Below are 16,480 nucleotides of genomic sequence, written 5' to 3'. Positions count from 1 at the left end.
ACAGTTACCAGAGAGAGTATTACTCGGATACTTGCATCTTTACATTGGCTGCCAGTTAAGTACAGAGTCGATTTCAAGGTTCTGTTATTTGTTTTTAAAGCTCTCCAACGCTTGGCTCCAGGTTACATTTCAGATCTCTTAGCCCGCATTAACCACTCGAACTCTGCGGCCTTCCGGTCAGATGATTTTACTGGTCCCACGCTCCCAAATAAAATCTAAAGGTGACAGTTTCTTCGCCGCCGCTCCCCCGAGACTCTGGAACAGACTTGCCTCCTATTTGGAAATCTTTAAATCAAACCTCCTTGTTTTCACAGGCTTCAGATCACTTTGAAATCGGATGCTGGTCTATTCTGTCTTTGATGGATGATGGATGCATGTGTATATGTATATATGTATTCATGTCCATGTGTGGTCCTGTGTGTGTGTATATGTATGTGCACATATATGCATGTATAGATGTAAAAAAAAAAAAAAATTTTTATCTCATTTATTTTAATTCTTTCTTTTATTTTGACTACATTGTCCCTCTGTTCAGCACTTTGGACAAGTAAAGCTGACTTGACTTGAATAGAATGCATCCCAGTACAAGCATGGAAATGTACAGCAAATCAGAAATACTTGTGTTTGAATCATAAACAAGTGCACTGTCTAAATTTAATATAATATTTGGTAGTAGCGTTGTAAACTTACTGCTTATCAGACACATTATTTTTTCCTCATTTGGTTTTATAAATATTTTATATCCCACTGAATGTAAAATTCTTCAGAGCGTCTTTAGTACATTTTGAAACTCCTGGTTTATTTCCTAATCTCAGGTTCTACCACGAGGAAATTGTAGTTTTTAGACATAAATATATAGAATTTACTTAAAATTGTGTGTATGTGATCAAATTACACCCGACCAGAGCACTAGCAGCCTGCGTTTTCCTGCTCCATCCAGCAGGGGGCAGTGTTCGCCAACAAAACATCCGCACTCTCGGAAACTGATTATTTCTTTGAAAAAGAGCCGTGCGGCTTTGGCGTTCTGTGTAAGGCGGGCTGGCAGTATTGAGTCACAACGTTTGTGGGTTTTCTCAGCTCGGAGAGTGCTGATCCCGCTGTCTGTGGCTCCGTGGGCCCCGTTATCTGCCGTGACAGCGCGAAGAGTCTCTCGACGTGGACGTGGTCAGTTGGCGTGTCCCGACTTGGAGTGACGGCTGTGCGGTCCTATGATTTTCCCGACACGCTCTTCGCATTGGCCCATTTTCTGAAAAACTATATCGCCAACTTCACGTATACCGCAACCTTTTTCACCTCGGTTGGAAGCTGAAGACAAGACGGGCTTCAAGATGTCTGTAGCGGGCTTGAAGAAGCAGTTTTACAAAGCCAGCCAGGTTTGCAAAACTTTTCTTGCCGTTAGCGGCTAGCCTCGTTAGCATGTGCTAACGGTTTGCGGTGAGCTAATGTTTGTAAGAGTTTGTTGTGTTAGTTTGTGGTGACAGCAGCAGACTGTCCGTGTCAGCGTGAACTGTTTCTGTGGGTTTAACACTTAGCTTGTGTCTGTCTACTTTTATTAAACCATCCTAACTAACTAACTTTGGCCGTTGTGAGGTTAACTGTAAGACCGCTTGCATGGTCCGCAGGTATCACAGACTCTCAGGGAGTCTGTCTTCTGTAGCTTCTGACTCGGTATCCTGTGGTAAACATTAGCTGTGCCGCAGGGACTCTCCGGGTGAGTCAGAGCTCTCACTTAAAACAAAAGTGTTGGAACTCAGTCCGAGTTTGCAGAATGCACTGAAACCACTTCATCTCCATCGGTGTAACCTGCAGAACGTCTGCTTTCAGCACAGCTGTCTCTTTTCCAGCGGTGATTTTTAGGCTGGGCTCGGATCGGTATTTAGGGCAGCTGAGAGGAGTAAAAAACACAGCACTACATACCACTGTGATAAAAATGCCCCTACTCGCACTAGAAATGTAAAAGTCATGATTCTGGCGTCTGAGCCTCGGTGTGAATGTTTTTAATTTAGGCCAGCTCTCAGTGATGGGAGGGGACGGTTTGAGAGGGTTTTTTGGAGGCGCTTTTCTTCCTACCCTGCTGATCTAAGCAGGAAAGACATTTGGGTTCTGCCCCAGCTTCCTGTCAGGAACAGACACAGATCCCTGTTGGTTTGCGTTTAACGGGGAAAATAAGATGATTTAGAAGCTTCGTGTCGAGGTTAGCAGCTCTTACTCTACTGAAAATCATCAGGAGAAGAGATTAAGTGGATTGGTGCGTTAGCAAGTGACCCCAGAAATGAGGTGGAAAGAGTGCGCTTTCCCTTTATTTGACTGCATTGCAGCTGCTCCTGTTGCCAAAACTCCATGAGAGTCAATAACAGTCACATAGCTCAGATTTTCTACACTGGAGGCATGCAGGAAGTTGGCTGTGGAAATGATATCTGTGCCTCGCTCCTCTCATCTGCTTGTTTTTCTCTTTTAACGTCTCTCTTTCACTTGTACTTGTTTTACGAGATAAAATCTTCAAGCCTGGGATGTTCTCGTACAAATTCTGGGTGGGACGAGTTTTTAGTACTGAATGAATACTTAGATACTTAGAAAGCAAAGTACTTTCATGTGAGAGTAACTCTGAATACATCAGCCTTCACGTGATTTAATGGTTGACAAGAGGCAAATATCAGACACCTTTTGCATCGTTTATTTTGTTAGTTTAATAAAACAAAACTTGGCTGATTCTAGGAGGAATTATGAGTGAGTAGTCATAGGAGAAAGTCTTGATATGCAGTGCTTATTATTATCTGTCATCTTAAAAATGTTTCTATAAAAACATTTTGTTGGACCACAGCGCAGGCTTAGAAACATCAGCCAACGTTATTCTTTTTAGCTCATGATACTGGGTATTAAGACGCTGCATTCAGAAAAGGATTAGATTACTGGTGAAAGGAGATTACATTTTGATGCAGACTTCATCTGGGATTAAAACCATTTATAGGAGCGATATTTCATCTGCCGTATAATCCCAGAGCTGCTTTTTATCACTCACAGTCAATTTTTGGTAAAGTGTGCCGGTGAAAGGATGCTGGCATTGGTGTTTAAATAAATAGACAGCGTCCTTTATTTTTGCCTGTGTGTGCATGATGTTCTTACTGCTGAAAGGCACAGAAAAGACTCCCTTCTACAGCTAGTCCATCTAAGAATTATTATCATTAGATAAACCATTGTTTTAATAGCGAATGTCTGTGACGTGAAGTAACAGAAACAACCATTCGCATCCTTTGTATTTGCTGGAGAAAACTTGAAAATGTGGGATAGCTGGTGGCTACTCGGGACAAGTCATAGTATATGACAAGGCCTCCCTTATACCTTCACTTTGATAGCAGGCTCATCTCTTAGCCATCATTTCATTCTGTGCCAAAATAAATTTCAAGTATAGTCGTACTTTAATGCTTACAAATAAAAAGAAACCGGAGTGTTCTTGGATGATTGGGTGGGATTTTTCCCACATTTGACTTGTTTTGTACAAAATTACATAAATGTGATTTGGATAAACGTGACTCGTGATGATGATATTATGAAATCATATTTTTGATAAGAGTTGAGCATTAAGTTGGGAATCACTGAGTAAGACTACTTTTAGCAGCTTCTGATTTTTGTACAAGTTTGACACCAGTGTGATAAAGTACTCTGATTCATCATCGGCTTAATTTGCTGCTTTAGTCAGCAGTACAGTCTTTGGAACAATAGATCGGGGGGTTTGAATCCTGACCAGGGCCAAAGGAGGAGAGAAGCCACTGACATCAAGCGTATTATCATGCATGAAGGGTTTCACCCTGAGACTGTACGCTAAGCAAAAGGCAGGAGGCCGAGGACAGAGTGTCAGAATGATTATCCAAGACAAGACAAAGATCCATGAGTACGTGAAACTTCAGGAAGATAGCCTCAAACGATCATGTGCTCAGCAGCCACATAAAGCTGGTTCAGACGGCCTGATGGCTTCAGGGCAGCTGCTGCAGAGTCTGGCTGCTACTGTCTCACATAAGCGACTTCTAAGTCAGAAGACGTTTGTTGGATGATTGAAGGCGGTCACTGCTTAAATAGGCCTCAGTAAGATCGGTAACCTGGCCATGCAGAGCTTCATATACAGCTGATACATAAGAAAGCGGCTCCCTCTTTCACAGCAAGTAGATCTGTTTGTATTTGATTTGGCAGTTTTACGCCGGATGCCCTTCGTGATGCTGGCCTCGAGAGATTTGTCTCCGTCTGAACTTGAACCTGGATTCTTTCTGCTTGCAGTTAGCCAATATGCAGCTGATTGTGATAAAGGTTTAAAATCTGAAATTCACTGGAAGCTAATTTAAGGAAGGAAGAGTGCCGTGCATCTGCCAGCTAGCTTCTGTTAGAGGACGTAAAGGCTCCTGATCAAGCCTGTTACCATGAGTATTATATCCGTGTTACCCACCAGCAGAGCCAGCAGGCTGTTGTATGCATTAGGTGTGAAATTATTAACCAGGTATAACCTGGAGGGAGCTGGAGTTTAAATTTTAAATAGAGAAGGATGTAAAAATAATTAAAAGCACAAACCTTAGAAGCTTTTTACTTAGAGTAAAAATGACGTAAGACATCATCCGACTTCTGACTTTTAACTCCATAACAGTTCGTTGTGTCTGAGTTTCAACTACCTGAGAATCATAACTTTTTTCCACTAACTGTCTCTTTAACTGCAAACCAGACTTTTGGGATTTGCCATCTTGATGTAATCTTAAGCCAAACAAGAGCTTGAACCTTGTGATAATGTGCAGGTATATAACTAACACCGAGTCATTGTGAAGAACATGATACGTTGCACAGGCTGATCCCTCTGTGTAGCACTGTGAGCTGTTTATACCAAAACCTAGCTGTGATAGGGTTTTTCTGTGGATGCTGTTTAGCTTCTTCTCTTTATGTTTGTGTGCATGTAAATAATGATGTTACACTCACAGTAAAGACGATGCTTGGATCAGGAGAAGAGCTGAGGTGTTGTTTAGTGGCCAATCAATGTTGCCAACAGAGCTGCAAAGGAATAAGATTTGGCGACGTAATAAAAATAGCCGAGTTCCCCATTATGAATTTAATTCTTTACTAAAGTAGGGCCGTGCAGTGCTGTGTAGGTCCTGAGTTGAGGCTGTATCTATACTTGTGACCTCAGAGTCCCTGGTCATGTGATCTCTGCATACAGAAGTAAAGCCTGAGGATACCAGACTGCTGTTAGAGCTACAGCTGAGATGCGGACGTGTTGCAGTGGTTATTCTGTGTGTGTTGAAACCTGATAACCTCAGTGAAACAGATGAAAGACAAAGTTTGTCATGGACACGAGGAAGTTTCTGTGATTCCAGTTATCACATAAAGATTACAAACAGCAGTTTTGAGTCATGTAGGAAATGACTTCAAACAGCTGCTGATGGTTTCATGACCAGCTTAGGGAAGAGCAGGTTGCTGTGTGCAGTGTTTTTCATCTATCCCCGCTAAAACCAGCCAGAGTGTTTCCAGCTGAGGCAGACTGTCTCCCGCTGGGTGCTACATGTGGGAGGGTCACTGTGGACAGTGTCCCGACCAGAGTTCATGTGCCAAAGAGGCTTAAGGTCAGGAACACTGTATGTCTCTGAGTAGATCACCGTGGGAAAGGGTTGACTGATCAGCCTTTAATGGAGTGAGGGCTGTTTTAATAATATACATGGATACATAGCATAGACTGGATCCACTGTGTGCATATGGGTCTTTAGCGTTATCATCTACTGTACCTTATCAAAAAGGTTTAAAAGATATTTCTGAAATGTCAGCAGACTGCACGGACGCCGGCTATGAAGGCCTCATGACTCATTAACTCATTACCTTAATTATCCTGCTGACCTTTTGTACTTAATCCACTCCCTAAAAGGGTGCTCTGAGTTGGGGGGTGGCTGAAAATGAGATCCAGGTCATACATGTGTAGCTAAAATCACGTATTCTTTGCTTGTGACGTTTCCTGTGTTTCATTAACTGTGCAGACGGTATAAATGTCTCCCTCTGTTATTACTGCATGGTGAAATATTTAACAATTAACAGAGAGCTTGTTGCAGCTTTCCTCAGAACTTCAGCAAACAAGAGCAAAGCAGATTCTTCACATCCAGGTTTTATTGCTCTCACAGTTTTATTGCTGTTGACTGGAATCATAGCAGAACCACAAACGGAGCACAAATTAGTCATTGTGGCTGGCTTTCGTCTTTGCACAACAGGGCTTCCGGGTGATATTAGGCCTCGTTTTGCTCCCTGTTCGTTTGAAAAGCTTCAATATGGTATCATGTAGCCTGTGGGTTATTATCTTGAAGTCGCTCCAGCGCAGACTCATTAAAGAGACAGAATTAGCACTTTCGTTGAATTCAGCCTCCTCAGAAATGTAGATTATTAGAAAACAGAATGTACAGCAGTACTTGCACAGTAACGTTGTTCCTTCATTTCTTAGCATGATCAGAGGCCACAGGCAAAAATCCAAGTGAGCTCTCTAAGATAGTTGCATGCTGTCAACATCAACAAGATCTACTTTGAAATAGCATAACATTGCATTTTTCATGCATTTGTGAGATTTCTGTGGTATTACTGCAAGCTTCTCTGTTGTTCTGAGTCACCCGAGGTTAAGGTTAGGACCGGGCATATAGCACGCCATGCTAGCGGGCACCGACCCGTCTTCCTGGGTGTATGATCACAGAGCAGGCAGTGATAAATTAAAGATGTGCTTCAGCTTGTTTATCTTCTCAAATGAAAACCTTATGAGCAACATTAATGAATTTGCGCTCTTGTTTTCTCAATCCTCTCCCTCCCTTCCTCCCTCTAGATGGTGAGTGAGAAAGTTGGAGGTGCAGAAGGAACCAAACTAGATGATGACTTCAGAGACTTGGAACGGGTAAGAGAGCCATCCTTGTGTAGTCTAACAGAGAAACATGCTGAAGCTGAAGGCCTGTGTGGTTTCACCGAGTACACAGGCAGCATTATTGTGTTATTTTTGTTTGACTTGAATTTACATCCCATGGAAAGCGTTATGTGATCCTATCATACAGGGTCAACAGTTTATCTGCTATATGTTGCACACATCTCAGAAAAAAGAAAAAGTAAAAGTAAATCCTTATAAACGGATCCTGATTGAGAACCGGCGCTGAAAAATACCATTTGGACCCACTTTAGGCACAAATGGCAAAGAAATGTCACTGGTGGAAGCTTCCCAGGTTTTCTGATGTCCTTGGGTTTCAAACTGTTGTGCAGACAAAACAAGTGAAAGACGTCTCTTTGGGAATGTTTTTTAACCTTTATCTGAAATGTTTCAGGGCAAAACTTTCATCATGAATAAATCCAGTGGAAAGTGCATAGAGCAGCATGTGTAGATGCATCTCAGTACGATATAATATACCGATCAAACTTTTTCCAGTTCTGAGATACCTTTACTTGCAGTATCTGACAAACCCATCTCATACCAGTGCTAAATTAATAAAGTGTAACTGTGGAAGAGCCTGGGAGTCATTCGTTTATCCATGACCTTTAAACACAGTTTTCCTGTGAGTGTTTTAAACTAGCGTGACATGAACACACAGTGAAGGTTGTTGCTGTAGCTGGAGTGAATTTCTTTTTCTCTTTTTTGCATATTTATCCCACTGACATGTTTCAGATCATCAAACTAATTTTAATATTAGACAAAAATAACTTGAGTAAATACAAAATGCAGTTTTTAGATGATTATTTCCCTTTCTCATACAGGTCGCCTGGACTTATTCAGTAATTTTGGCTGTAAAATTACAAAATAATAAAAATTTTTCTGAAACTGTTTGAATTTTGTCTGGAGCACAAACTGTAACTGAGTTACATTATTTAAGGTTATCTAAAGAGGGCTTATAAAATGTGCCCGTTGCAGGGCTAGTAATGTTTTTAAATGGTTAAGGGGAAAAAAACATCCAGAACACGTGGGAATAAAAATCATAAATTAACTTTGTTAACCACATTTCTCAATTCTAAATTTAATTTCACTGCCACACCCAGGCCTGATCACTGTCGGACCTGTTGAATCACTTAAATAGAAGCTGTCTGACAAAGTGAAGTCAGGCTAAAGGATCTAAAGAAACAGCCGAGAAACAAAGTCACTGACATCCATCAGTCTGGAAAAGTTTAGAGACATTTCTGAGGCTCTGGGACTCCAGTAAACCAGAGAGATCCATTATTCACACATGGAGAAACTGGGAAAGGTGCTGAACCTTCACAGGAGTGACCGGCCTACCAAAATTCACCCAGGAGGTCACAGAAGAACTAGAACAACTCGGGCAGCAGGACCATGACAAGTCCACCTCTGATTGGCTCAGAAAGGCTAAATAAATGTTTTGGAGTGTCCGAGTCAAAGTCTGGACTTAAATCAGACTGTACTGCTTCAGCGGGACCTTAAACAGGCGTTCATGCTGGAAAACCCTCCAATGTGTCTGAATTAAAGCATTTCTGCAAAGAAGAGTGGGCTAAAGTTCCTCCACAGTGACGTGAAAGACGCACTGAAGGCATCACAAATGCCTGGTGGTGGAATAGCCAGTTATCAGGTTTAGGGGCTGTTACTTTTGCACAAAGGACAGGTAGGTTTACATAACCTTTTTCTCTTAATAAATGAAATTATCCTTTAAAAACTGCATTTTATATTTGCTTGAGTTATCTTTGTCTAATATCAAAATTTGTTTGATCTGAAACATGTAAGTGTGACAAACGTGGAAAAACCAAGGTAATAAAGGAAGGGCCAAATACATTTCCACGGTACTGTACTTCCAAAGTTGTTTGGCTTTACTGTTAGCTTCCTGCGTGCTACGTTAGGTGTCACAGTGAACTGATAGATGCGTGCTGGATGGACTACACACGGCTGAGCGGTTTGGATCTGCCCTGGGCAGCTTGGTGTCTTATCCAGGCTTTCCAGTCGGGATTCATTGGCCGTATATTGGATTTATGCAAACTTATAATATTTATCTTGTTACTGTGACAAAAGTCTGTTTGAAAACACGAACAAATTAGCACACCTACTCTTTCTCTCTGTGCTGTTTAAGTTCTCTGACCTGGGGCTCTGATGCAAATGTATGACGAGAGTGTGTGTTTCTGCAGAAAGTGGACGTGACCAGTAAAGCAGTGGTAGAGGTGATCTCCAAAACATCAGAGTACCTTCAGCCCAACCCAGGTGAGGAGAAGACCGGTTTCCCTGCAGCTGCTTAGATTATTTAAACTCTGGTTAGTTTCACCTCCATTTCCTTTATTTTCACAGCATCGCGAGCCAAACTGTCCATGCTGAACACCATGTCCAAGATTCGCGGTCAGGTGAACAACCCGGGCTATCCTCAGGCTGAAGGGCTGCTGGGAGAGTGCATGGCCAAGTACGGGCGGGAGCTTGGAGAGGACACTAACTTTGGTAAGATGTGTGTCTGTATTCTGGTTTACTGTCATATTTTCATGTCAGAATAGCACTTCTGTGAGTCATTAGTGGTTTTGATGTGTGTGGTTGTGGTGCTTTTGGGTGTGATAAATTTAAGCTTACCCAGAGTGTGCTGAAACGCTTCGGCTCTAAAGTCACATCTCCGCTTTCAATGTCTCTGTGTGTGGTTAAGGTGGCGCTCTGGTCGATGTAGGAGAGGCCATGAAGAGGCTGGCTGAAGTCAAAGACTCTCTAGACATTGATGTCAAACAGAACTTTATTGATCCACTGCAAGGGCTTTGTGACAAGGACCTGAGAGAAATCCAGGTATCATACACTGGAAATGTCTTTTATTAAATATCTTCTTCAAGTTTGAAGAAGCAGCACGATTGCTGTTTCTGTAAAATATTCAATGAAATACCTAAAGCGTCCATCTGAAACGCCTGACTGCTAACGTTAGCATTTTAAATGACAAAAGTCAGTGGGGCCAGTTTCATAACTAAACAGTACATTTTCTGCAGCACTATCTGAAGAAACTGGAAGGGCGTCGCCTGGACTACGACTACAAGAAAAAGCGTCAGGGAAAGATCCCAGACGAAGAGGTTCGACAGGCTCTGGAGAAGTTTCACGAGTCAAAGGAAGTGGCTGAGATGAGCATGTACAACCTGCTGGAGACTGACGTAAGGATTTATTAAACGTGTTTGGCACGTGAGCTTAAGCCTGATCCTTAATCCTGTTCCTGAATCCACTTATTTCTGTCTCTAATAGAGACATGTTTCAAAAATATAACTGTGGACATTTTCAGCCTGGTGGTTCTTTAGATCTGATGCTGATATTACTGTATTATACAAAACTGTAGTGCTCCGTGACCTGGTCAAATACAACCCACCCACAGAACAAACACGCGTTCCAGTAGCTGGACCTGTAAAAACTGATAAAGCACAGCCATTCAGCGCAACACTGAAGACAGCCTGCTAACACCTGCAGTTTATCAGTCACGACCTTTGATCCCTTTATGGTTCAGTACTTCTTATTCATAATAATCAAACTAATAATGCATCACTGCAAGATAAGGATTCATTTTAGTAATGAAGGCTGGTCGACGGGGATGAGTAGGCTACTTGGGATGAAGTCTGCCAGTTTCATATTTCCTTGTTATTTCTCTGGTGTCCTCCGATCTGTGGCGTGCGTCTGTAATTTTGGACGTTGGAAACTAGCAGTTGGTGGAAAGTTGAATTGTTTCACAGTAAAAATCAGTTCATAATAAACAAAAGAGGTGAAACTCAAAGATGAACTCTGTGTGTGTAGATCGAGCAGGTGAGCCAGCTGTCGTCTCTGGTGGAGTCCCAGCTGCAGTACCACAGACAGGCCGTGCAGGTGTTGGAGGAGCTTTCAGGCAAACTCGGAGACAGGTGCAGTAATGAAACCCGATGATTTAGCGCAGCTGTGCAGGTTTCTGCGTATGTCTTTCAACGTGCTGTGGAAGATGCATTTGTTCATGTTTTTGAACAGGATGAATGAAGCTCAGTCTCGAACAAGACGTGAATACACACCCAAACCCAAACCCGTGTTTGACTTTGGAGACAACAACCATTCAAATGGAGGCTACTCGACCCCCATGGCTCCTCCCCCGTCACGCATCTCGGGTAAGAAACCTTTTAAGAGGACTTAAAAAAAGGTTCAGTGTGAACAAGTTGCCATGTTACAGTGAACAGAGTAACAAAAGATGGCATCTTGGCAAAAGAAAAAGCAGTACTGTCTATTGTTTTGTGTTCATGCTTCCAGCTACAAAGCTGCATTAAAGCACCAAAAATGAGCCGCCCCGGCAGAATTTTAACAGCTAACCCTGCATCTGTTTGTGCCGACACAGCAGATGGGCTAAACCGAAGCAGTGTGCCCGAATAAACTTCAGTCCTTACAAATCTGACACAAAGTCAACTGAAAGTTCTTGGCATTGCCAACAGGATTGCTCAACAAACAAGCGCCACTGAGTCCAGTGAGCATCTCCGTTTGTCTGCTGTGTGAGTGAGGTTTTTTAAAAAATGATGGCACTGAGTTGGTGATCGTGTGTGTGTGTGTGTGTGTGTGTGTGTGTGTGTGTGTGTGTGTGTCATCTTTCCGGCCTTTCTCCAACCGACCTTGTTCCTCTTCCTTGTGACATCATCAGAGGCGACTTTTCACTTGACCAGGCCACAAGGATTGTGTGAGTCACCGGTTATGTGTGTGGTGCTGTTTCTCAATTGTTTTAAACTGGTGTGTGTGCGTCTGGGGTGAAATGTAGGAAGTGGACCAAAAGCTGCTTTTCATTGGTTTAACAGATAGTGGTTTATGCATAAAACTGCAGCGAGTATGTGGTTTTGTTTAAAATGACTGACTTCCTGAACCTGCAAATGTTTTTTTTTTTTTTTGCTGTATCTGTATTGTAATGACATTTCAGTTAGGTTTTAGAGGTGAACACAGAAGCACGAGTACACGTAAACCTTCAAACATGTAACCCAGATACAGACACTTTGGTCTCTGCATGGAAAAACTACATCATAACTGGTTTGTAAAACTATAGTTATGTTGGCCCTCGTTCGTTGTATGTGATATTTAATTTGTGCACAGCGAAGCGTCCTGTTTCCATGTTTTAATTTGCATGTCATGGAAGCATAAAACACAAATAACTGACAGGGTTTGTTGTGGCCCTGAAAAGGCCTGTGGGTGTGGCTTTGACTGTTTATGTGTGACCTTTTTAATAAATAATAATGTCTGTCCCCATGTAACTTAACCAGTTAACATTACAGGACAACACATCTGATTGAATGAAGGATTGTTTTCATTTGTGAATCGGTACTAAATCAGCCGTGTTCGGCACAGTTTTAGAGTCTCAGCAGTGTGTTCAGTGTTAGATATTTTTTTTTGCAACTTTTTTTTTTGACATTTGTCTTCATTTACTCTTGTTTTTTTTCCATTCATCATTGTTTTGCACAGTGCAGCGAGCATCATTTATCATCTGTGTGTCCGTGTGTGAACGCTTTACTGTAAACACGTGAGCTCAGATAGTTGTGAAAGAATTTCATGCTTGAATCACAAAAAGAAAAAAGTATGACGGTGAAGGAGAGTTCATCTGATCTGATTCTCTAGATATCAGCACCTGTGTTTTGGGTTGTAAATATAAGAAGCAGTTGGTCCTTTTCCATTTATAGTTTGTGTTGCTGCTCTTGTAAACAGATGAAGACCAGAGAATGGCTGACCAAATCTTTTCCCATCTCTAGCCGTCCCAGCAGTCTGCGGGTTGAGCCAGATACAATGAGAAAATTGTGTGGCAGAGAAAAAGCCCAGTTTGTCTGTGCATGGAGCCTCCTCGCTGCTGCTGATCTCAGTGAGGTCACAGAGAGCGAGAGGGAGGATCTGGTCTTGGAAAGCTGCTGTCAGAGGAAGTTCTTTATGCTTTAGTCTGTTCAGAACGTCTCGTGAGCACCGTTTCCTAATGTTATACTGATGTTTGATGTGACTTGCTTTTCCTGGAACTGACAGTCTGTGACCTTTAACCTTTTCAAATATCCTGCCGTCTTCCTCATCTCTGCTCTGTTTACTGGTCGTTTTCAGCCCCGGAACAGCCGAGCTGCAAGGCGCTGTATGACTTTGAGCCCGAGAACGACGGAGAGCTGGGCTTCCGCGAGGGCGACGTCATCACCCTGACCAATCAGATCGACGAGAACTGGTACGAGGGCACGCTGAACGGCCAGTCGGGATTCTTCCCCCTGAACTACGTCGAGGTCCTCGTGCCGTTGCCACACTAATGCAAAGAGAGGGAGCTAGGAGGAGACTGATGTAAAGGAGGAGGGGAGAGAAGGTAGAATGAGAAGAGAGCGAAGTGGAGGGATGGTCCGCAGAGGTTTCATTTTTCACCTTCGGCTCCAACGTCATCATCACAGAGCACTTTTTGGTCACCTGGAGTCCCGAAGAACTACCCGACCAGAATATCAGCGTTTCACATGGAGTTGTCCAACAGCAAGAAGCGTATCGAGGACTAACTGATGAAACAATTTGTAAGGATTTCTAACAACAAATTAATAATGTAGAAAAAATTAATGTGGGTAATTGGAGCGGTCGGGGTGACTCTTTCATATCGTTTTCTTGTATTTTCAGTCTGTTTAAAACTCAGGTTGGTCACCAGATTAAGAGGGATGGGGTGGGGGTCATGCGTAACTTGGCTGAACATTTTCCTCATTTCAAAGTGAAAACTGCTGGTTTTCACTTCAGCTGTGGACTGGTTTGTGCCTGGTGATGCCACCTGCTGGCATGACTGAGAATTAGTAAACTGAGATGGAACCACACACAACTAGCTGTATTAAAAAAAAATACTGCTTTGATATTTTAATGATAAACTTGAGCCAAATTCTTCTCAGATTTTGAACATTTTCAGGTTTCCCCTGTTGCGTAACGACCTGTTTGTTTTATCCCTGTCAGGCTGTGCAGCAGCACTCACGCTTACTCCGTTCTAGTCTTTGATCGGTGTCCACTCAGCTGACTTTGGTATCTTAGTAAAGTTCAGCTGGTAACGTGTGAGAGGATGTTGCAACTGCACCTTTGTCCTCAAATGAGATTGATGTGTGTGACGGACATCTCCGGCGTCACACAGACCCGAAGGTTGCGCGTGTCCGATGTGTGGAAGAGCAGAGCGGTGTGTTCTGCTGAGGAGATGATGCAGGAGACTTTATAAAATGCAATAGAAACATATCGCTCGGCGTGCCTGTTTGTTTAATGATTCTGTACAACAGCCATACTTTATAACATTTCTGGCCTGTTTGTTAAGTATGTTAACCTTTTCTCAGCCTTTCGGCCCACTTTAGACACCCGTCGGCTACACGCAGAGACAACGCTGCTGGCAGCGTCCATCTCTCTGTCACGCCAACGTCGTCTTAGCTCAGAAACGTCCTCGTGCCCGTCTTTCTGACGCCTCACGGGCTCTGATTCACGTGATTGGTTAGTGTGTTTAGGGCGGATGGAGGCAGACTGTGTAGACAAGGCTGGCTTCTTGTTCTGGATTTGGCCTCGGTGCACACCTGTGGGTGGAGTCTAATCCAATACACCCTGTACAGTCTGAGGGAACAACGTGGAAGTAAAAGGGAACTATTGAGGGAAATGTGCATGTAAGCGGTTGTCCGTTTGGATTATTTTGGAGAACCTTTGTTAGCAAACCTTTCTCTTCAGTGCGTCTGATTTCAGATGCTGAATGTTGAATACACTGTGCAGTTTCTTCTTTTTGGTCCATCACTCCATGCTGCCAAACACCAACTCCTGTCTAACCTGTTTACATCTTTGACCCTTCTGCACTTGGACGCTCACATGAGGTTCGGGGTGAATGTGAGCAGAGGTGTGCTGTCTGGGTCTCACTGTTATCAGAGCCAAGTCTTTGTTTTAGTGCCTTTGGAAAAGAGAGGGGGAGTATCCCAGCTTACACAGCAACCAAAACCTAACGACTTACGATGGTCACAATGTCTTACTGCGTTTTCTCATCGTCGTCACCTTCCCGTGTAAAGGGGACATGCACTTGTGCATATTTCTGCACATTTTGATGACACTACATGCAGTTTCCTGGATATCTTGATGTGACATTTGTCAGCAGGCCACCAAAGGAAACTGTCTCTCTTTCTCAGAGATTTTAATCCCGTTTCAACATTTCTCACCGATCACTCATCGTAAAGGGTTGCATCTTTGTTTCATCGGTCTTAAATGCTCTTTTCACTGTTAAATCCTTCTGACTCTCTATAGTATTATTTTTTTTTATATATACAAGACCTAAAAACCTTTAAATTAATCTCTGCATGTAGTCCTATATTACACCTAGTACGTGTATATCTTAGATTTAAGTTGCTTTTTACTTTTGGTATGAATACAGAATTTAACGACAATATTGTGTCTTGTATTATCACAGTATTTGTACATGCTTCTGTCCTGTCCCCTCATTTCCCTGTTCTTAAAATAAATAAATAAATACAGTTTTAAATGAAGCCGTTGTTTGTAGTGAGGTGTCAAATTATGGCTTTAATGTTGGATTTTATATGGAAAACGCACACAAAAGGGTGCATCACTCGTGTGTGTGTGTGTGTGTGTGTGTGTGTTTTTTCACACTGCTCAAAAAGAATTATGAGAACTTTGAATCATCAGAGTGAAGCGAGCATAAAGCACTGAACCTACTCCGGTGCAGGTGTGGCCACAGACCCTTGTTTATCCCTCCTGACTCATTTTTCCGTAGTTTCACTTTTCCTTAGTGACCTCGTCTCCTCTGGTAGGAGCCTATAGTACCTGCGCAACCATCCAGCTCTACCAGGATGAAGCATTCATGGTTGGAGATATCAGGAGATGGGCAGTCTAAGGAGCTCGGAAAGAAAAGCGACTGAACTTCTTTAAGTTTCCTTGAAAACGTTTCATCCGAGAAGCTTCTTCAGTTCTAAAAGCAACTGGTGGAGAGTCTCAGATTTTAAGCCCTATGGGAGTGTCTATTGATCTTCTACCTAATCACATGACCCAAGGTGTGAAAACAGGTGTGGGTCACAATCAGCCAAAGTTTTGGGTGAGCCCATTGTGAGACCTAGCCCCACCCTATCATCTTTCCTTGGCTAATTGTGACCCACACCCGCTTTTCTTTCCGAGCTCCTTAGACTACGATGAGCTAGATGACTGAGGACAGCTGGACAGGACTATAGAGGGGTATAAAGGGTTCACGCTGAGCCCATGTGACAAGCGTGAAAGAACCTGGAGATGCTGCGGCGAGCGTCACTCTGTCGTGACAGACCTGCCCGGTCTATTGTTGGGACAGCACAGAGGAGCTGGACTACCTGTGCAGCCTGAAAAGGCTGCACGTACCATCTCCTGTTACCGACAACAAGGACACTAACAAAAGCAGGTCAGAATCCGTTGTTGGTGTTGGCCCTGCTGTTCTCCGGTCCCTTCATTTCTTTGGAGCAGTGTGTTTTAGACTGAAGGGGAAAAAATAACCCACACTTGTGTTTAAATAGTTCCAGTGTGTATATTTTAATGCTTTGTGGATCATCAATCAGCAGGCTTAAGGCATTGCTCTGT

General features: G+C 42.9%; 1 protein-coding gene across 2 annotated transcripts; it reads left to right on the top strand.

The window, feature by feature from the left end:
- Positions 1-1,047: 1,047 nt before the first annotated feature.
- Positions 1,048-15,298, top strand: sh3gl1b (SH3-domain GRB2-like 1b). Of its 2 annotated transcripts, XM_085348958.1 has the most exons (10): positions 1,048-1,373; positions 6,824-6,892; positions 9,106-9,178; positions 9,263-9,406; positions 9,603-9,736; positions 9,931-10,089; positions 10,718-10,821; positions 10,922-11,055; positions 11,577-11,612; positions 13,001-15,298. In XM_085348958.1, the coding sequence occupies exons 1-10, from the start codon at positions 1,329-1,331 to the stop codon at positions 13,192-13,194; spliced, it is 1,092 nt and encodes a 363-aa protein (XP_085205084.1). In that variant the 5' UTR covers positions 1,048-1,328; the 3' UTR covers positions 13,195-15,298. The 2 variants fall into 2 exon arrangements, with proteins under 2 accessions (XP_085205084.1, XP_085205085.1); XM_085348959.1 differs by lacking the exon at positions 11,577-11,612.
- The last annotated feature ends 1,182 nt before the right edge of the window (positions 15,299-16,480 follow it).

Source organism: Diplotaxodon limnothrissa, linkage group LG23, assembly GCF_057381915.1.
Source record: "Diplotaxodon limnothrissa isolate DT_005_m linkage group LG23, D_limnothrissa_male_GT1.1, whole genome shotgun sequence".
Classification (NCBI taxonomy): Eukaryota; Metazoa; Chordata; class Actinopteri; order Cichliformes; family Cichlidae; genus Diplotaxodon; species Diplotaxodon limnothrissa.
Note: the sequence above shows the minus strand (reverse complement) of the source record. Positions and strands in the feature narration are given on the sequence as shown.